Source organism: Nerophis lumbriciformis, linkage group LG15 (assembly GCF_033978685.3).
Source record: "Nerophis lumbriciformis linkage group LG15, RoL_Nlum_v2.1, whole genome shotgun sequence".
Taxonomy (NCBI): domain Eukaryota; kingdom Metazoa; phylum Chordata; class Actinopteri; order Syngnathiformes; family Syngnathidae; genus Nerophis; species Nerophis lumbriciformis.
Genome location: NC_084562.2, coordinates 4,491,582 through 4,513,599, shown reverse-complemented (window position 1 = coordinate 4,513,599; position 22,018 = coordinate 4,491,582). Strand labels below are relative to the sequence as shown.

Below are 22,018 nucleotides of genomic sequence, written 5' to 3'. Positions count from 1 at the left end.
CAGTGGCCCAAAGATGCGAAAGTGGCAAGAAATTGGACGAAATTTGTTCAAAATACGAGGCTGTGGGGAAAGCCGACAAAATGGTCAGTCGTTTGTTCCGCACACTTTACAGACGAAAGCTATGCTACGACAGAGATGGCAAGAATGTGTGGATATCCCGCGACACTCAAAGCAGATGCTGACATCAACTCCAAAACTGGACGGATCAGCTTTCAGGAAAAGAGAGCGGATGAGGGTATGTCTACAGAATATATTAATTGATGAAAACGTTATTCATTACTCGCGGTTTTACGTAAATTATTATACATAAACTGTGTTTACCAATAATTTAGCTTAAAAACATTTGTTTTTTTCAATCATTCGAGTACATTCGGGTAGTCTTGTGTAATGCAGTATTTTGTGTCTATTTAGGTATGGTTAACCTGAGTGCTGAAATCGTGGAAAAATATATGTTCCTAGCGCGCCTGAAATGGGCTGTCTGCACTCTCAAAGTGCATGTTGTTGCCAAATGTATTTCATATGCTGTAAACCTAGTTCATAGTTGTTAGTTTCCTTTAATGCCAAACAAACACATACCAATCGTTGGTTAGAAGGCGATCACCGAATTCGTCCTCGCTTTCTCCCGTGTCGCTGGCTGTCATGTCGTTTTCGTCGGTTTCGCTTGCATATGGTTCAAACGATATGGCTCAATAGCTTCAGTTTCTTCTTCAATTTCGTTTTCGCTACCTGCCTCCACACTACAACCATCTGTTTCAATACATGCGTAATCTGTTGAATCGCTTAAGCCGCTGAAATCCGAGTCTGAATCCGAGCTAATGTCGCTATACCTTGCTGTTCTATCCGCCATGTTTGTTTGTATTGGCATCACTGTGTGACGTCACAGGAAAATGGACGGGTATATATAACGATGGTTAAAATCGGGCACTTTGAAGGTTTTTTTAGGGATATTGCGTGATGGGTAAAATTTTTAAAAAAAACTTCGAAAAATAAAATAAGCCACTGGGAACTGATTTTTAATGGTTTTAACCCTTCTGAAATTGTGAAAATGTTCCCCTTTAAGGCAGCGCATTAATTTCACAAAGGCTTTCACAATGTTTGCTTTTTTCTTCGACAATATCACTGATTACTACTCGCTGCAGACTTCCTGAGAGCCAACAAACAGAATAAAACATCACTAATCGTCTTTTCGTTTTTTTTTTTGCCATTTTCTTGTCTAAGTTGGCTGTCAAAGTGTACCAACTTCTCAATTTATTGCGACATCATTTTACTATGCTTGTGAGAGGCAGGATTTTTATCCATCCATCCATTTTCTACCGCTTGTCGCTCTCGGGATCGCGGGGGGTGCTGTAACCTCTCCCAGCTGCATTCGGGGTAAGGCCGGGTATACCTTGGAAAAGTTGCCAATCTAGAATAAACTCTCACAAGCTCCGTGGCGAAAAAGCTGCTCACCAGCTCATGATGTCAACACAGCAGCACAAATGAAGTGTTTTTGGCACTTTTTGGATGGTTATTTATCGGGATTTATTGTAAAAGTAGACGCAACAACGTCATTGCTCCAAATGGCTCCTCTGTAAGCAGGCTTTTATTTACTAGTTAGAATGCAAAAAACAACAACATACGGCGGTCGTGGTCAAAAGTTGGCATACACTTGTAAAGAACATAATATCATGGCTGTCTTGAGTTTCCAATAATTTCTTCAACTCTTATTTTTTTGTGATGGAGTGATTGGAGCACATACTTGTTGTTCACAAAAAACATTCATGAAGTTTGGTTCTTTTATGAATTTATTATGGGTCTACTGAAAACGTGACCAAATCTGCTGGGTCAAAAGTATACATACAACAATGTTAATATTTGGTTACATGTCCCTTGGCAAGTTTCACTGCAATAAGGCGCTTTTGGTAGCCATCCACAAGCTTCTGGCAAGCTTCTGGTGGAGTTTATGACCACTCCTCTTGACAAAATTGGTGCAGTTCAGCTACATTTGTTGGTTTTCTGACATGGACTTGTTTCTTCAGCATTGTCCACACATTTAAGTCAGGACTTTGGGAAGGCCATTCTAAAACCTTAATTCTAGGAGTGATCAAAAATTCAACCAGAAGCTTGCCAGAAGCTTGTGGGTGGCTACCAAAAGCGCCTTTTTACAGTGAAACTTGCCAAGGGACATGTAACCAAATATTAACATTGCTGTATGTATACTTTTGACCCAGCAGATTTGGTCACATTTTCAGTAGACCCATAATAAATTCATTAGAGAACCAAACTTCATGAATGTTTTTTATGACCAACAAGTATGTGCTCCAATCACTCTATCACAAAAAAATAAGAGTTGTAGAAATTATTGGAAACTCAAGACAGCCCTGACATTATGTTCTTTACAAGTGTATGTAAACTTTTGACCACGACTGTATGTGTTCTTGTCCCTCATAAGGATTGTGAATAATAGGCAAAATTACAAAAGAGTGACCTGGCCTTTCTTTATGAATCCTGAGGACATGTCTGTGACGGTATTTTATTTAGCCTTGTAGGATTATGTCTGATGAGAATTAACCTCCAGACCACCTACACCGCTGCTGAGCACTCCCCTCAGCAAGAGAGAGAGAAGGGAAATAATCGTTAGAAATAGCTAGATTTATACGAGCTTGTTTGGCAAAAGTCAGACAGTGACTGTTTGATAATGCTGGCAATTACAAGTAATCATCACGTGTCATTCCTAATTCATCAGGGTTTTTTTTAAATGGCAAATTATTTGCAAAAGCATGAGTAAATTGCGAAACAATGCAAGCTGGGATTGTCGTATCCTGTGGGTGGGGTCAGGTTTAGGAAGTCACAGGAACAGGACTGAATGGCTTTTGTGGTCTCCTGTGAGGGTGACTTATCAGCTCGCAAACACCCCTGCCAATGTTGCCTTTTTATGTGAGGAATTAGTTTGTTGTTCCTGCTGTACGTAAGCTGCACAAGCTCACAATTAACAACAAAGATGCAAATGATGACCTAACACTATGGATACAGAATTGTAGGTCTAACTAGCTTTCACATTCCTTTTTTTTTCAAATGCAAGATACTTGTGTAACAACATCTCCTAATATTGCCGCACACAAAAATGAAGCATCCATGATGTGGATAGTTTTCATTTATCCTTTTTATGATCACATTGCCATGTTGTGTTGTTGATATTGTCACATTGTCGGTACTGAATCTGTAAGTTTGCGGGCACAAGGAGGCTAGAGTAGCGTTTTATTGTTTTAAACTTATTTTGCACAATTAACGTTATATTGCTGAAATATGTCTGTAATAAAAAAGTAAATAAGAGAGGAACTTATATATTATTCACTTATCTAAAATAAGTTATTTAATTATTGTTAGTATTTTTAGTATTGTATGTATATTATGTTTTTATTGTACAAAACCCAAAACCAGTAAAGTTGGCGCGTTGTGTAATAAAAACAGAATACAATGATATGCAAATCCTTTTCAACTTAAATTCAATTGAATGGACGGCAAAGACAAGATATTTAATGTTTGAACTGAGAAACATATATTTTTTTTGCAAATAATCATTAACTTAGAATTTAATGGCAACAACATGTTGCAAAAAAGTTGGCACAAGGGCATTTTTACCACTGTGTTACATGGCCTTTCCTTTTAACAACACTCAGTAAACATTTGGGAACTGAGGAGACAATTTTTTAAAGCTTTTCGGGTGGAATTCTTTCCCATTCTTGCTTGATGTACAGCTTAAGTTCTTTAACAGTCCGGGGGTCTCCGTTGTGGTATTTTACGCTTCATAATGTGCCACACATTTTCGTTGGGAGACAGGTCTGGACTACAGGCAGGCCAGTCTAGTACCCGCACTCTTTTACCACGAAGCCACGCTGTTGTAACACAAGGCTTGGCATTGTCTTGCAGAAATAAGCAGGGGCGTCTATGATAACATTGCTTGGATGGCAATATATCATGGATTCCTCAACTTTCTCAGTTTTTTTGCCACTTGTGCCAGCTTTTTTAAAACATGTTGCAGGCATCAAATTCCAAATGAGCTAATATTTGCAAAAAACAAAGTTTTCCAGTTCGAACATTAAGTATCTTGTCTTTACAGTCTATTCAATTGAGTATAGGTTGAAAAAGATTTGCAAATCATTGTATTCTGTTTTTATTTACGATTTACACAACGTGCCAATTTCACTGGTTTTGGGGTTTGTATTTGTGTCCAAATATTGGGGCCTTTTTTTTGCGTTAACTTAAAATATGCAAGCGAGTACTAACCTGTGATTAATCCCGAGTAATCCAAATTCAAAAGTGTGATTAATCTGATGAATACAATTAGTCATTTGAAAGCACTATTTTTTAATCATTTGAAGGCGTTTTGATCAAATTATGTCACCGTTTTCGATTATTAGTACATTAGCAGCACGGTGCCACAGGGGTTAGTGCGTGTGCCTCACAATACAAAGGTCCTGGGTTTGATCGTGGGCTCGGGATCTTTCTGTGTGGAGTTTGCATGTTCGCCACGTGACTTCGTGGGTTCCCTACGGGTACTTTGGCTTCCTCCCACTTCCAAAGACGGGATAGGTTGATTGGGTAACACTAAATTGGCCCGAGTGTGTGAGTGTGAATGTTGTCTGTCTATCTGTGTTGGCCCTGCGACGAGGTGGCGACTTGTCCAGGGTGTACCCCGCCTTCTGCCCGAATGCAGTGAGATAGGCTCCAGCACCCCCCGCGACCCCGAAAGGGACAAGCGTTAGAAAATGGATGGGATGGATGGATGGATATTAGTAATATTAGTATTTGCATAACATTAGTTTTTGTTAACTAATTAAAACCCTTGTTATCATCTGATCAAATGTCCTTCCAAAGGGTAAAAACCCCCCAAAAAATATCACATGTTTGATATTTTTATTTAGGACTGAAGTTTATTGAGAAACTTGAGCAAAAGAGTAAAACAAACTAGAAAATTCCTGCGGAAATTTTGATGGGCCTGCGATCTGTGCCCTGGACCTCTGGCCGGGGGTCGCTGGAAGCTGTCGTACTTATTAGATGGTGCCGAGTGCCTGAATCCCTAAATTTTAGGTGTAACTGTACAAAATGAGCCACAGATGTAGCCTAAAACAGTAGCATGTTTACATAAAAATGCTAACACTTGGCATGTGTGCTAAGGATAGCATGATAACAGTCAGCATGTTTCTTATACCAAGTTATATGACTGATTAGATTAGACTGGTTATATGGCTGCGGAAATAGAAAAAAAGTGTAAAATTACATTAAAAAGTTAGCATGCTTAAGTTAGCTTACTAACATGCTATCATTTGCATGCTAACAGGTAACAAGTGTTACATAATAACTTATCTGACTCTGGGTTAAACGGTAGCAAAAGTAGCTGGACGAAGTGGCTGCGGAGAGGGAAGTCTGGGCTTTCCTGCTTAGGCTGCTGCCCCCGCGACCCGACCTCGGATAAGCGGAAGAAGATAGATGGATGGATGGATGGAAAAGTAGCTCAACAAGTTGAAATATTCGCCATTATAAAGGTGCGTACCCATTCTAGTGGCCCATTTTTTTTTTGTTTATTTGTGAATAGCATTACCATGGTAACACGAAATGGTCCCAATTTAAAGTACCGCCATCGGCGCGAACAGCCCCTTTCCGACGGTATAACATATGTACCATACACCATACTCTAGTGGTTAGAGTGTCCGCCCTGATATTGGTAGGTTGTGAGTTCAAACCCCGGCCGAGTCATACCAAAGACTATAAAAATGGGACCCATTACCTCCCTGCTTGGCACTCAGCATCAAGGGTTGGAATTATAAATGATAAATGATAAATGGGTTGTACTTGTATAGCGCTTTTCTACCTTCAAGGTACTCAAAGCGCTTTGACACTACTTCCACATTTACCCATTCACACACACATTCACACACTGATGGAGGGAGCTGCCATGCAAGGCGCTAACCAGCACCCATCAGGAGCAAGGGTGAAGTGTCTTGCTCAGGACACAACGGACATGACGAGGTTGGTACTAGGTGGGGATTGAACCAGGGACCCTCGGGTTGTGCACGGCCACTCTGCCACTGCGCCACGCCATATTGGGGGTTAAATCACCAAAAATGATTCCCGAGCGCGGCCGCCGCAGCTGCTCACTGCTCCCCTCACCCCCCAGGGGGTGATCAAGGGTAATGGGTCAAATGCAGAGAATAATTAGTGTGTATGTGACAATCATTGGTACTTTAACTTTAACTTAATATGTGGGTGTTCGTTGGCCGGTTCGTCTCGTATTAAGTGTAAGAGAACCGTGTCGAACAAGAATAATAAAGATTGAAGTATGAGCAATAATAATATGGGCTGCTTGCAATAAGCGCCTATTCACTGCTTCTTAGCAGCATGTGAATGGGCGCTGGCATTGCAGCAGCTGGCCCATAATAAGAATCCAAAATGTTTCAAAAAGTTGAGAACTTTTATTTTCCGTTTGGCTTTAAAGATAATGTTGTTAAAGTATCGGTAGCATCAATCCTGGCCCTATAGGTTCACTTGGCATCGGATCGATATCACCATTTTGCAGTGCAGCCCATCCTAACATCCAGCATCAGCAGGGACAGCGGCGTCGCTTCTCCTCATTGTATCGCCGGACCATGCGTCCCGCGTAATGAAGGGGTGTGGATACATCATTTACATGCTTTAAATGTACCAAATTAAAAAAATACCCGCCACAAAACACAAGATAATATCGTAAATAGGTATTGTAGTTTATATTAAATAAGCTTTTGTTGCTTTCGCCTCGTAAATGTGCAATGTCCTCGTTGTTTTTGATTCCCCCCACCCCTCTGCGTGTGCAGTGGTACGGTCCACATAGTCTCCACAGAGAGCGGCGAGTAAGGAGAGTTTCACCCCGCCTGCCATTGCTCTGCGCCGTCGTCATGATGCCTTCTCTCCACAACTTTTCATCCTGGAGTGGACGTTAGCTGCCAAATCATTTTACACAAAGCGAGTTTGGTCGTGTGTGTTTTGTTTTTTTTTGTTTTGGTACACGAGCTCGTCATTTTCTATGTCTGGATACCGGATAGGGCTGCTGATATTAACACTCCAGGCACCGACGATAAGATAATGAACTTTGGACTTTTCCGTGCCATGTTTCCTGGATAAAGTCAAATAACACAGCGGGCCGGCGTGGCGGCAGCTGGGCGACAATTCAACTGGAAGGGAACATACACTCGGCCATCAAAACAAAGGCAGCGGGAACGTTTAAGCTGTCACTTTGGAAGTCCAACAGGACAGGGAAATGTCCTCCAAAGCGTCAAATAAGGTGTGTGCTTTGAAAAGGAAAGGACACCAAAGTGTTAAGTGTCTTTTCTATTCGGTTATACCGTAATTCCTTATTAGAGTGGCAATAAAAGTTTGCTAATGCAAGTGAGGCACACAGCGGGTGATGGTGTTTGGATCTCAAGGTTATTCTGAAATATGCACTTTGTAGTATATCTTGTCCCCGAGCAAGAACTTCTTGTTAGCTTTTCTAAATGTGACTTTTACTATCTGGTCCATTTGGATAACATGCCTGTGTTGACTGATAACATCGCCCTGCTGTGTGCATGTGGAATCCCTGAAGACAACCTGTTGATTGCAAGTGCCCCTGACATTATAGTTGCAAATAATCAATGTTGATACAAAGTTACAAATATATTGCATTTTACATATAACATTTATAAATATTTTTTGGGGGTTTTGATTTTGTTCCACCTCAATTCAAATCTGTTCTAATGTACTGTACTTACTGTACATCAGAGGTGTCCAACATGTTTCCACTCGGGCTGGACAATTGTGGAAAATAAATCATCACAATTATTTTTGATTGATTTTGAAATTACGATTAACTACACGATTATCGTTAATTTGAAAACATAAGTATTTATTCTGCCACCAAAGTTAAACTTTAAATGTAATTTAAAAGATCAACTGTAAATCAGTAAGTAAAGAAAAAACGATAAGTTTCGGTTTCAATTTTTTTTAAATCTGTTTTTTCACACTTATCTTACCACCATAAAGTGTGTGCTCTTTGGGTCATACATAAAATGTAATACTATTTTGTTGTTGATTAAATGCAAACCTCACTCAATACATATTTGGACAGTTTTGACCAGTATTTTAAGTCAAAGCAGGGCAGCATGGCGGAGCACAGGTTAGTGCGTGTGCTTCACAATGAGAAAGATCCTGGGTTCGATCCCCGGGCTCGGCGTCTTTCTGTGTGGAGTTTGCATGTTCTCCCCATGGGTTCCCACCGGGTACTCCGACGTCGTCCTGTTCTCCAAAGACATGCACCTGGGGATAGGTTGATTGGCAACACTAAATGGGCCCTAGTGTGTGAATGTGAGTGTGAATGTTGTCTGTCTATTTGTGTTGGCCCTGTGATGAGGTGGCGACTTGTCCAGGGTGTACCCCGCCTTCCGCCGAATGCAGCTGAGATAGGCTCCAGCACCCCCGTGACCCCGAAAGGGACAATCGGTATAAAATGGATGGATGGATTAACTACATGATTATCATTAATTTGAAAACATAAGTATTCATTCTGCCACCAAAGTTAAACTTTAAATATAATTTAAAAGATCAACTGTATATCAGTAAGTAAAGAAAAAGAAGGACAAGTTTCCGTTTACATTTTTTTTAAATCTGTTTTTTTTACGTTTACACTTATTTTACCACCATGAAGTGTGTGTGCTCTTTGGATCATACATAAAATGTAATAACAATTGTTCTTAATTAAATGCAAACATCCTCATATATTGGTGCAATACATATTTGGACAGTTTTGACCAGTATTTTAAGTCAAAGCAGTGCAGCATGGCGGAACAGAGGTTAGTGTGTGTGCCTCACAATGAGAAAGATTCGGGGTTCGATCCTCAGGCTCGGGGTCTATCTGTGTGGAGTTTGCATGTTCTCCCTGTGACTGCATGGGTTCCCTGTGGTTACTCTGACATCCTCCCGGCCTCCAAAGATATGCACCTGGGGATAGGTTGATTGGCAACACTAAATGGGCCCTAGTGTGTGAATGTGAGTGCCAATGTTGTCTGTCTATCTGTGTTGGCCCTGCGATGAGGTGGCGACTTAGTCCAGGGTGTACCCAGCCTTCCGCCCGAATGCAGCTGAGATAGGCTCCAGCACCCCCGCGACCCCAAAAGGGACAATCGGTATAAAATGGATGGTTATGGTTATCATTAATTTGAAAATATAAGTATTTATTCTGCCACCAAAGTTAAACTTTAAATATAATTTAAATGATCAACTGTATATCAGTAAGTAAATAATAAACAAGTTTTAATCTGTTTTTTTAACGTTTACACTTATTTTACCACCGTAAAGTGGGTGCTCTGTGTGTCATACAAACCCCGTTTCCATATGAGTTGGGAAATTGTGTTAGATGTAAATATAAACGAAATACAATGATTTGCAAATCATTTTCAACCCATATTCAGTTGAATATGCTACAAAGACAACATATTTGATGTTCAAACTGATAAATTTTTTTTTTTGTGCAAATAATCATTAACTTTAGAATTTGATGCCAGCAACACGTGACAAAGAAGTTGGGAAAGGTGGCAATAAATACTGATAAAGTTGAGGAATGCTCATCAAAAAATTATTTGGAACATCCCACAGGTGAACAGGCAAATTGGGAACATGTGGGTGCCATGATTGGGTATAGAAGTAGATTCCATGAAATGCTCAGTCATTCACAATCAAGGATGGGGCGAGGGTCACCACTTTGTCAACAAATGCGTGAGCAAATTGTTGAACAGTTTAAGAAAAACCTTTCTCAACCAGATATTGCAAGGAATTTAGGGATTTCACCATCTATGGTCTGTAATATCATCAAAGGGTTCAGAGAATCTGGAGAAATCACTGCACGTAAGCAGCTAAGCCCGTGACCTTCGATCCCTCAGGCTGTACTGCATCAACAAGCGACATCAGTGTGTAAAGGATATCACCACATGGGCTCAGGAACACTTAAGAAACCCACTGTCAGTAACTACATCGCTACATCTGTAAGTGCAAGTTAAAACTCTCCTATGCAAGGCGAAAACCGTTTATCAACAACACCCAGAAACGCCGTCGGCTTCGCTGGGCCTGAGCTCATCTAAGATGGACTGATACAAAGTGGAAAAGTGTTCTTTGGTCTGACGAGTCCACATTTCAAATTGTTTTTGGAAACTGTGGACGTCGTGTCCTCCGGACCAAAGAGGAAAAGAACCATCCGGATGGTTATAGGCGCAAAGTTGAAAAGCCAGCATCTGTGATGGTATGGGGGTGTATTAGTGCCCAAGACATGGGTAACTTACACATCTGTGAAGGCGCCATTAATGCTGAAAGGTACATACAGGTTTTGGAGCAACATATGTTGCCATCCAAGCAACGTTACCATGGACGCCCCTGCTTATTTCAGCAAGACAATGCCAAGCCACGTGTTACATCAACGTGGCTTCATAGTAAAAGAGTGCGGGTACTAGACTGGCCCCGGACTGTTGAACAACTTAAGCTGTACATCAAGCAAGAATGGGAAAGAATTCCACCTGAGAAGCTTAAAAAACGTTTATTGAGTGTTGTTAAAAGGAAAGGCCATGTAACACAGAGGTGAACATGCCCTTTCCCAACTACTTTGGCACGTGTTGCAGCCATGAAATTCTAAGTTAATTATTATTTGTAAAAAAAAAAAGTAAAGTTTATGAGTTTGAACATCAAATAACTTGTCTTCGTAGTGCATTCAATTGAATATGGGTTGAAAAGGATTTGCAAATCATTGTATTCTGTTTATATTTACATCTAACACAATTTCCCAACTCATATGGAAACGGGGTTTGTACATAAAATGTAATAACAATTGTTCTTAATTAAATGCAAACATCCTCACATATATTGGTGCAATACATCTTTGGACAGTTTTGACCAGTATTTTAAGTCAAAGCAGTGCAGCATGGCGATACAGAGGTTAGTGTGTGTGCCTCACAATGAGAAAGATCCTGGGTTCGATCCCCGGGCTCGGGGTCTTTCTGTGTGGAGTTTGCATGTTCTCCCCGTGACTGCATGGGTTCCCTCCAGGTAGTCAGACGTCCTCCCGGCCTCCAAAGACATGCACCTGGGGATAGGTTGTGTGTGAATGTGAGTATGAATGTTGTCTATCTGTGTTGGCCCTGCGATGAGGTGGCAACTTGTCCAGGGTGTACCCTACCTTCTGCCCGAATGCAGCTGGTATAGGCTCCAGCCACCCCCTCGACCCCGAAAGGGACAAGTGGTAGAAAATTGATGGATGGCTTGATGGATTTTAAGTCAAAGCATAATAGGTCTGTAAATGTACCAATAAGTGCTTTAAGTACATTATGCTTGTGTAAGGTACTATTTTGAAACCTTTACTTTGCTAGCGCAGTCAGATTGGATGCTGCGCACAACGCTGTTATTGTGTCAGGGGGGACGTGTGCTGTTGTTCTGAGCTGGATGTGTAGAGACGACTTCAGGCTGAGTAAAAAATAAAATAAAAAAAGAGCGAGCCTCTCAAATTGCTGTCCTGTTTGTACATTGATCTTATATCGATGATGTCATTCACAACAACACAAGCAGATGAGATGTGTTGTGGGTGTATGGATTGTTCTTGTTAGCTTTAGCTTCATAGTTTAGTAACTGTTTCAAGTGGCCGTCTCGACATTGTTTAGTTCAGCACGGAGGTTCAATGTTTCGAGAATGAATGAGTGATCCAGGACACATTATTTTCCCAAACAAATGTTCCTTCTTCTCACAAAGGCATCATTTCAATCACATTTGTGTCGGATTCTGTTTTTTTGGCCAATTCTGTATTTTCGTTTGCGGTTACGTAAACGCGGAAATCATATACCGTATTTTTCGGAGTATAAGTCGCACCGGAGTATAAGTCGCACCGGAGTATAAGTCGCACCTGCCGAAAATGCATAATAAAGAAGGAAAAAAACATATATAAGTCGCACTGGAGCCCGGCCAAACTATGAAAAAAACTGCGACTTATAGTCTGAAAAATACAGTACCTTACTTTTTCTGTTGAGTTTAGTGATTATTCATTTACTAGCGCTGTGTCGATTAAAAAGTAGCAACCACGGTGAGATCCAAAACTTCTCGTAGCCGTGATCTTTTTTCATTCATTTGCTCACATCATCCGTTTCACCGTTACGAGCTCAAATTTGCATGCACTTTGTGCGGCCCATTAACCGTTGTTTTTGATTATTATATATTTATGATTGTGAGAAGACAAAAACGAAATTGTGATTGAAATTCGATAAATTGCCCAGCCCTATTCATCACCATAATGAAAAAGGAGCTTTTTGATATTTTTTTTTTACTTTGTATAAAACCAAGCCAACATGCTCAGAAGTTAGATCAGGTGTCTCTAATGCTACTAGTAGTTCCCAAGGGGTCAACTATTTGCTTAGTATTTTTCGAACTGTTCAATTACTAGACTTTATGCCTCTATTTATCGACAAATTAACATAGCACATAGATAATAATCACACTTGTTTGAGGGAACATTTGCTTTGTAAATATTTATTTTTTTGTTATTTTTACTTTTTTGCTCAAATCTCTCAATCAACTTCAACCCTAAACAAAAATACCAAACGTAACGTTTGTAATTAATTTTAACTGGGGCTGTCAAAATTAAAGAGGTATTGTGTGATCCATGACAAAAAAAACATGTGTTTACGCAGATTAATCACACAATTTATTTTGACTGTACATGCTCCTACCCTGAGTGCAAGATGAGTGAGGAGAATCAGACTACACTTTAGACAAAAACTGTTAAAAAAAATATATATATGGATGACATCTTGACAGCAAAATTGTATAAAACCCAAAACCAGTGAAGTTGGCACGTTGTGTAATTCATAAATAAAAACAGAATACAATGATTTGCAAATCTTTTTCAATTCATATTCAATGGAATACACTGCAAAGACAATATATTTAATGTTTGAACTGGCTTGGCATTGTCTTGCTGAAATAAGCATTGATAACGTTGCTTGGATGGCAACAAATCATGGATTCCTCAACTTGTTCAGTCTTTTTTGCCACTTGTGCCAGCTTGCAGGCATCAAATTCCAAATGAGCTAATATTTGCAAAAAATTAAGTTTTCCAGTTCGAACATTTAGTATCTTGTCTTTGCAGTCTATTCAATTGAGTATAGGTTGAAAAGGATTTGCAAATCATTTTATTCTATTTTTTTTTACGATATACACAACGTGCCAACTTCACACTTTATGCCTCTATTTATCGACAAATTAACATAGCACATAGTTAATAATCACACTTGTTTGAGGAAAGATCTGCTTTGTAAATACAATATTTTTGTCAAAGCAGCGCTCATAGTGATGACAGTTGGAGTACTCTGAACTAGATACATTTAGTTTACCACGGTGGCCACATTTACAAAATAGTACAAACTCGAAGTAAATAAGAATACATAAATGCTAAAAAAAAAATGCAATAAAAAAAGACCGCCCCCTTTTTGCATTATGCATTATCCATATTTACATTCTATGTATTCAAAGTAAACAACCTGGAAGTACCGGTAAGCTTTGTCTTGTTTTGTCCTTACATTATGTCATTGTTGCTTTTTTTTTTTCTCCCCACCATTATTTTGTAATTCTATTTTTAAGAATGTAGCATGCAGGCCAATTGATAATGAGCTGCACGCCACATGTGCATGCTATTATCAGCGCCTCTGAGATACAACAATGATGTCCATCTATTTTATTAATCTCAAATCGGAACTTAAGGAGCCCTGTCCTTTGCTGAGTGTATCATTCCTTGAAGAAAAATGAATGGTCTGACATGTAGGTGTACACCTGAGACAGTAAAGTCCAACCAAAATAATCTAGTGGAAGAGCATTGAATTGTTCTCCCTGTCAATATATGTCGCTTGCATTGATCAATGAACACAGATACAATGTTTGTGGTAAATTTCTGATATTTTATTTGACAATGGAATTTCTTCGGCACACCTGATGATCTCTTACGCTGCTCTATGGTGGTTGGGAATCTCTGATTTGAAAACATCAGGCTCCATCCATCTTTCAAAACAGGGTATTTTTTATATGTACGTAGTATGTCCTGCATTAAGCCTAAGCATAATTTTTGGATTGGTGATAATTAGGTCAGGTGATGACAACGGAACAATTTTCGGAATATGCTGCTGTTTTTTTTCACCAGTTTGTCACACCTGCATTGTGTGGCTGAAGTGTTTCAGAATACATTAGTTCAGTTTGAGGACGTGTTTTGTAAACATTGATCATTGAGTGTATTTTTTAAATGGGTCAATCCTCTTATTATGGCTGCATATTTAGACGGGTGTGTGTTCAATAGTTCCCTTGCAGTGTGTGGAGTCTGCGGACTTATGTTTTTGCTCCACGTTGACAAGTGAGGAATGTGCTGTGTTTGTCTAACAGAGGTGGTGATATTCAGGTTCGGTCGGTCGTTCCAGTTCGACGAAACCAGCCCTGTCAACTGTACTGTGGTGACGTTGTGCTGTAACGTTTGGCTCAACTTCCGATTGTAAACTGCTTGCTGGTGGTAATAGGTCAAAGATGTATTGTACTACAAGTCATCTTTTGCTATTGCATTTATTGTCAGCTCTTTCTAGAATATCTAGTAAGTGCTGTGATGATGCAGTGGGAGACAAAAAGTGAGTAAACTTCATGCTTCATGTCAAAGGGAGGAGACAAAAAGTGAGTACACTTCATGTCACAGGCGGGAGACAAAAAGTGAGTAAACTTTATGTCACAGGCAATGGGGGGGAGGCACAACAGCAGCTGCTGCTCGATGAGAAGAGCTGCAGTATATGTGATTTCATGTTACTCTCCAAAAGTGTCTACTAACACCAGAAAAACTTGCCAGATTTGTTGCTAGTTGCTTTTTTTGGAAGTTGCTCTTCTGAATAGGGGTCCAAATACTCAATTAAATATGAATATATTGAAGGTAGTGCTGCAATGTCGATAGTAACAATTAATTGACAAATATTTGTTATTGTCAACTGGTGGCTTCGTCCAATTTAAATTGATAGACCACAATACAGGAATGTTATTGTTTTCACTTGTATTCCTTGTAGTAAATAATTGCAGTAAAAAAAAATTAACAGTATTGGATAAAAATAAGTTTTACACTGAATGCCAGGACATCTTAAGACTTTGAGCCTGTTGATTTATTTTTGACTGTGGTTACCGTATTTTTCGGACTATAAGTCGCAGTTTTTTTCATAGTTTGGCCGGGCTTCAGTGCGACTTATATATGTTTTTTTCCTTCTTTATTATGCATTTTCGGCAGGTGCGACTTATACTCCGGTGCGACTTATACTCCGAAAAATACGGTATATACTTTGTGGAATGAAGTAAAACCATTCGTTTCTCAGTCATTTGTGTTCCTTTTGTTACTATTGAGTGTACTAAAATGCGCTTTAAAACTGAGTTAAAATCAAACTCAAGTGTTTAATAATGAATAATAATACTGTATTTTACTAGATTATAAGGCATCCTATCGATGAGCGGGTCTATTCGGGTCTATTTTCATACAAAAGGCGCACATAAGTCACATTAAAGAGGTCATATGATTTTTCCCTACATTTAAAACACTTCCTTGTGGTCTACATAACATGTAATGGTTCATCAGTGAAAATGTTGCATAGATTTTGTTTTACAGACCGTTTTTTATCCGCTTTCTGACCGTCTCTTAAGGATGCGCCGTTTTGTGAGTGGTCCTATTTACTTGGCTCCACTTTGACAGCGTTTTCTCCCTGTCATCCTTGTAGTTTTTAGCGCTTCTATATGGAGTCTACCAGAGGTGTGGACTCGAGTCACATGACTTGGACTCGAGTCAGACTCGAGTCATGAATTTGATGACTTTAGACTCGACTTGACAAAATGTAAAGAGACTTGCAACTCGACTTAGACTTTAACATCAATGACTTGTGACTTCACTTGGACTTGAGCCTTTTGACTTGACATGACTTGACATGACTTGCTACTTTCCCCAAAATCCAACGCTTAAAAAGTTATTTGGGAGCGCTCCGTATTTTTCATTTTCTTCGTCTGTGTCTCTCAGCGTGTTGTTCCTGTCAGCTGGTGTGTTGTCAGTACAACAGCCAATCAAATTAGATCTACTTTGTTTTCATCACGCAGCATTCATCCAATCAAATTGCAGTACAACCACCGAACAAGTTGTCAAACAACGCAACAATTATGCGAAAGTTGGTTTCGTTCGGGTATAAAAACTACGACTTGGTCAACAAAAAACGAATTGCCGTATGGAAATCACGCAGTTCGAATATTACAGACGGAGACGCAACAACGTTCAACATTTGAAGTTGCACAAAGAAGGGTAAGTTTTGAATGTAAGATAACGTTTATTGGCTAAGTAACGTGACTTTTATTTGCTGTGTAGTTAAATCAGTGAGGCTGCAAACTCACTGCTAACGTTATAACCATAGACATCTTATAAGTAGACGCAGCATGGAGCGCTACTGCCTACTGGCGCAGACGAGGCGCGGGGCCGCCATCTTGGAGTGGTGATCCGCTCCACTCAGTGCAATTCATTTGGCAGGAACAATGAACTGTCAGCGCATTTAATTCATTTTACCTCACTGAATACCACTGATTTTCACCCCCCTTTTTTGTCATACGTGTAGCTATGATAACAGACACATGTTTTGGCGTGTTTTAGTATTCATAGTTTGCTTAACAGTAATATAATATTCTTATATGCTATAAGTGACCAGACGTCCGAGATCAAAACTGGGATTATAATCCTAGAGAAGGGGAAAAAACGGTAAACTATTTTTAAATTGAAGAAACAATATGATTAGGTTATATATACATGCGTATATCCTACATAAACAATGTATGAATACATTAGATATCTATATATCTTAGGGACCTATAGACTGTATCTCTGTTGCTGCAGCAGCAGAGAGTTTATTCTGTCTTGACACTTTGTATTGATATTTTCTATTACATTCTTCCCTTAAATGATAATATTTGCAGTGATTGTTTTATATGTATTATTTTATGTAAGTCGCTTTGGATAAAAGCGTCTGCCAAATACTTAAACATAAACACATATAAACACCTGAAAGTCTTCATATCAGCTAAAACCACCAATCTGTTTCACTGGATTCAGAATAAAACCAAATTCTGTTTTACCCAACAATGTTAGTATTTGAATATTGTTACTTGAAGACTTATTCCTGGTTACAATTATACTGTTAAGAAAGTATTGTCTTATACTTTGCCTAAAATGAGAATGCATCATAATCAGTGGCGGCTGGTGAATTTTGTTTTAGGTGGGGCTGAAAGTTTGTAAACCAAACCCCTGTAGGGGCGTCATCCTCCCCCAGAAGATTTATTTGTGATTTTCACATACAAATATTGAAGATCTTTGATCCTTCTCAACTCTGTGGTAATATTATTTTCATACGATACAACCAATAGTACGTTAATGTTAAATCTTACTTGTGAAAAGTAATCCCCCGATTCCTATTTTCAACAGTCCGCTCATTTGAGCAGGAAAACGCTGAACACCAGCCCGGCATCTTTGTTTTCTACCTGTCAACTGTCAGTTTAGGCTGCTCGCCGGCTCCTCATCACCACTTCAAGATGGCGGCCAAATTGCTCACGTCACAGCAACCTGCGTCTACTTATAAGATGTCTATGGTTACAACGTCATTGCAAACACGGCAATCTGTTGCGTCCACTGCAGTTTGCTACCTTATTCATACTTTTTGTCAAGTGATTTTTTTTTAAGCAGGGTTGCATGAGGTACCTACACATAACGTTACGTTAGACAATGTATCACACACAGTAACGTAACGTTAGTCAATGTATCACACACAGTAACGTAACGTTAGTCAATGTATCACACACAGTAACATTACGTTAGTCAATGTATCACACACAGTAACATTACGTTAGTCAATGTATCACACACAGTAACATTACGTTAGTCAATGTATCACACACAGTAACGTAAAGTTAGACGGTGGTCAGCAGCACCGCGTATTTTAGCCACATACAAAAAGACAAACATAGTCAAATAAAGGTCAGTTAAAATGTATACTATATTAAGAATATGTGTACATATTGCATAGGGTCCTGACATCTAAAAAGTACAACTCTGTTCATTGTTATGTTCATATATTTGTTATGTTTTTCATGTGTACGCACACATAAACACACATACAGTATGAGATGAGATCAATGAGATAAGGTAAGAACAGGATAGAAACTGCTGTGGAACTAGTTACAATGCAATATGCCATTGAAATACAATGTTAACACTTTTGTGCAAATAAGTACAGTTGCACTTGTTTTTTTCAAATGTGTTTATTCTGTAAAGGAATGAGTTACATGTTTAAAATGACTGGTTAATAGTGCTATTTTGAAGTGCAATGTCAGCACTATCTTTTTCCCTGCAATTTCAAATGCACTTGTTTTAATAAATAAATACAGCATTTTAAAAGCATACACAATCTGTGTAAATATATTAGTCTGTGGTTAAACGACTTGAAAGGACTCGAAACTCAAAATGCAGGACTTGGGACTTGACTTGAGACTTTCCAGTCTTGACTTTGGACTTGACTCGGACTTGCTCTGTCTTGACTCGGGACTTGACTCGGACTTGAGGGCAAAGACTTGAGACTTACTTGTGACTTGCAAAGCAATGACTTGGTCCCACCTCTGGAGTCTACTGACAGATATAAGTTTGAACTGTACGCTACTTTGTAGGGCTGTAATCATATTGTAGATAGAGCGGTATTGCGGTTTCAAAGTTTTCACAATAATGGTGTGACGTGTGACGGTATCAAAATTCTGGCACTTTCGTGTTGGCCGGGTCTGAAAATAAACTACATCTCCCAAAATCCTCTGCACAGCGCGGGGCTGGCAAGGTGGAGGTGTTCACGGCTCTGCATGGAACGTCGTAAGAAGGAAGTAAAGTGTGTTCGTAGTGGATAAGAGGAATTGTTTTTTTTGAACATTTCCTGAAAAATGTATCAAAATCCAATTCATGCATAACTGTTTAAATTTTGTTGCTAACAAACAAACCAAATCTGGTATAAACATAACCTATTTGGCAAAAATAAGAAAGTCTGCATTCTGCAAAGCAGGGCGTACCCCTTTCGTCTCAAGCGGTCACCGCGCACCGCATGTTGGGAAAACACTCCCTCAAAAAACTGTACACTGCGGGAAATATGAGTAAACTGAAAAACTACTTGATAAATCCACAATCCATCCATGCATTTTCTACTGCTCGTCTCTCTCGATGTCGCGGGGGGCTTGAGCCTAGCGAGCTGCACTAGAGTGGAAGGCAATGTACAATTTGGATAAGTCGTCACCTCATAAAACATCTCCCATAAAAAAATATTGGAAGCCAGCAGAGCTAAACATAACTTTGTGAGGTATTTACATTATCAAAAGTTAAATTGTTAGTTACATTTTCTGAAAAACAGCATATTCCAGACTGATATAAAAACTGTCCTATCCTAAATATTCCGGCCATTTCATTTTAAACACTAGGGCATTTTTAGGTCTTTCTTTTTTTTGGATATATACCACAATAATACCCCCCCCCCCCCACACTCACCACTAGACCTCCCCCCACCCATCCCCCACCTCCATGGATGGATGGATGGACATCAAACTGGGAATTTGATACCATAACATCCTTGCTACTTTGTATTAGAAATGGCAACAACGGAGGATGAATGCACCACAACAAGAGGATAGAGAAAAAGAAAGAGCTTATTGACCACAGCGTGGACTACAATGACGAACGTGCGCAAATTTCGGTACTTATGCAGATCCCAAAAACACAATAGCAGGTACCAATAGGTAAGAAAAGTTGGTTTTGCATAATATTACGAATCAAAACGGCAGATAATGTCTCCTAATAGGTGCCATTTTCGGGTGCTTATAAACACACAATAATACCCGTATGTTAAAGCACAGTACGTCTGACTACAGTAGCCGTAATACTCCGACAATCCATTAAGCGGTGCGGCTTAGTAGCTTACCAAAGTCGTACTAAAACATTTTAACAGATTTTTGAGCGTTGTTTGTAATGTTCTATATTCTCAAACATCAACTTTTTGTTGTTGCTTGCTTATCTGTATTTGCTAGCGTCATTTAATGAATGTCTTCCTGCAGTCCACACATATCTCTTATGTGTGACTGCCATCAACTGGTTACACTTATCATTACACCCTGTACCAAATAATATTGCTTGGAGAATGGTAAGCATTACCAGAATTAATGCATACATTAGGCCCACCGGGTTATAAGGCCCACTGTCGATTTTTGAGAAAATGAAAGGAGTGCGCCTTTTAGTCCGAAAAATACTGTAATCATTTGACTTGTCAATTCATGGACAAACTGAAAAAAATAGTTGATAACTAGCTGACTATTAAAATAATCGTTATTTGCAGCCCTAGTTGATGGTAACGCGTTCTTTGCCAGACCTGCTGCATATGAGGTGGGTTGGTTACTGTATTAGGAAAAGGAAGAAACGTGTGAACAAAAAAATTAAAGAGACATTTAGAAATCTAATTTGTTATTGTAAGAAGACTATTTTTCTTTAATTTCTTCATCCTACAGCCTCAAAGTGTTGTCTTCACATACCTCAACCCAGTTGTCACTGCATGGTTAGCAGACAGTACCAAGGCAGTAGAGATATATAAAGCTGACGTCCAAGGCTGCACCCAGTCAGACAGGCGTGCCTTCACTCAATTCGTGGCAACTCCTTCATGCTTTGTCACTTCCAGAAATCATCTCTGAATCAAATATGTCTGTCCCGTGCTTCAATGTCCAACCATTATCTCCTGCCTGATAAGTCGTGATAGATAGGTGGGAAAGTACTGAGTCGTCTGCTGCTTCAGGTTAATTGGTGTTCAAGTGTAATTGTAGCGATTTTATTTTGGAACCTCTGTGGCTGTTGACCACTTTGTAAGCTCATGTATTAAATCGTTTTAATGCACTTTTTAACAGTGCGGTTTGAAGACAGAAAGTATGGCGGGTTCTGTTGGGTTGCTGTTTTATGAATGTTTTGGAGTAGTAATGGATCATTTACTTTCCTAATGAACAACACTCAAGCAAGTTACCAGTTTGAAAATGTACTTTTAAGTTGCTAATTAAAAGTAGGCCTTATTGCAACAGTGATTAGCAATGCTTTTGAACATTCACTGTTCAATTTGTTTATGCTTAATGCAATGACAGTGTCCTGTCTACGGATGAATACTGAGTACAGGTATTTTTGCTACCGGTTCCTAATTAGATCGGTTTGTGATTCTGGATGAATGATACTGCTATCGTTATTTTTTGTTCCAGCTGTCTGACGTAATTATTACATGCTGTCACATTCAGCTCAGCTGCCCCTGCTACACAATAAAATCTACTTGGAATAATGACAAATAAGGAAGCAACGCCACACAAAAGTTAGTAATAAACAATAGTTCCTCCTCAAAAGTCCCTCAAAGTCACGCACTCTGTGTCAGTTTGAAGTGAACACATTTTACTCATGACGAGTAGCGACCGCGTTTTGTCAGCTGTCCTCCTAGCGATCCATTAATCCACAGGCCAATATCAATCCACTCAAAAAAGTGAAAAATTGAGGGAATAAAATAGTCTATAAAGTTGCTTTGGAGCAATATAGCATCCACTGCCGGCTGGTTATTGTCTAACGTCACTCCATTGCGCCGCATTTGTGTGGAATAAAACACATTTTTCTTAAATATGTTTCAGTTTGTTCTGTCTCTTGACTACAAACTGGACGATTGAGCATTACATTTGCTTATTGAGTCTTTTTTTTTTCACTACACACTAGGGCGGGGCGATATGACCTTTTTTTAATATCGCGATATTTTAAGGCCATATCGCGATACACGATATCTATCTTGATATTTTTGCCTTAGCCTTGAATGAACACTTGATGCATATAATCACAGCAGTATGATGATTCTGTGTGTCTACATTAAAACAT

The 22,018-nt window shown here is 39.3% G+C and overlaps 1 protein-coding gene across 20 annotated transcripts in view; it reads left to right on the top strand.

The window, feature by feature from the left end:
* LOC133615995 (tight junction protein 1-like) overlaps positions 1-22,018 on the top strand; it is a 304,853-nt gene that overhangs the window by 191,847 nt on the left and 90,988 nt on the right. The window contains exon 1 of one of the 20 annotated variants that reach the window (XM_072914764.1): positions 6,890-7,297. The exons of the other annotated variants lie outside the window; for them this stretch is intronic. Within the exon in view, the coding sequence (XP_072770865.1) occupies positions 7,274-7,297 (24 nt within the window). The 5' untranslated portion in view covers positions 6,890-7,273. Of the gene's footprint in view, positions 1-6,889; positions 7,298-22,018 lie in introns of those variants that run through there. 20 annotated transcript variants of the gene reach the window in all.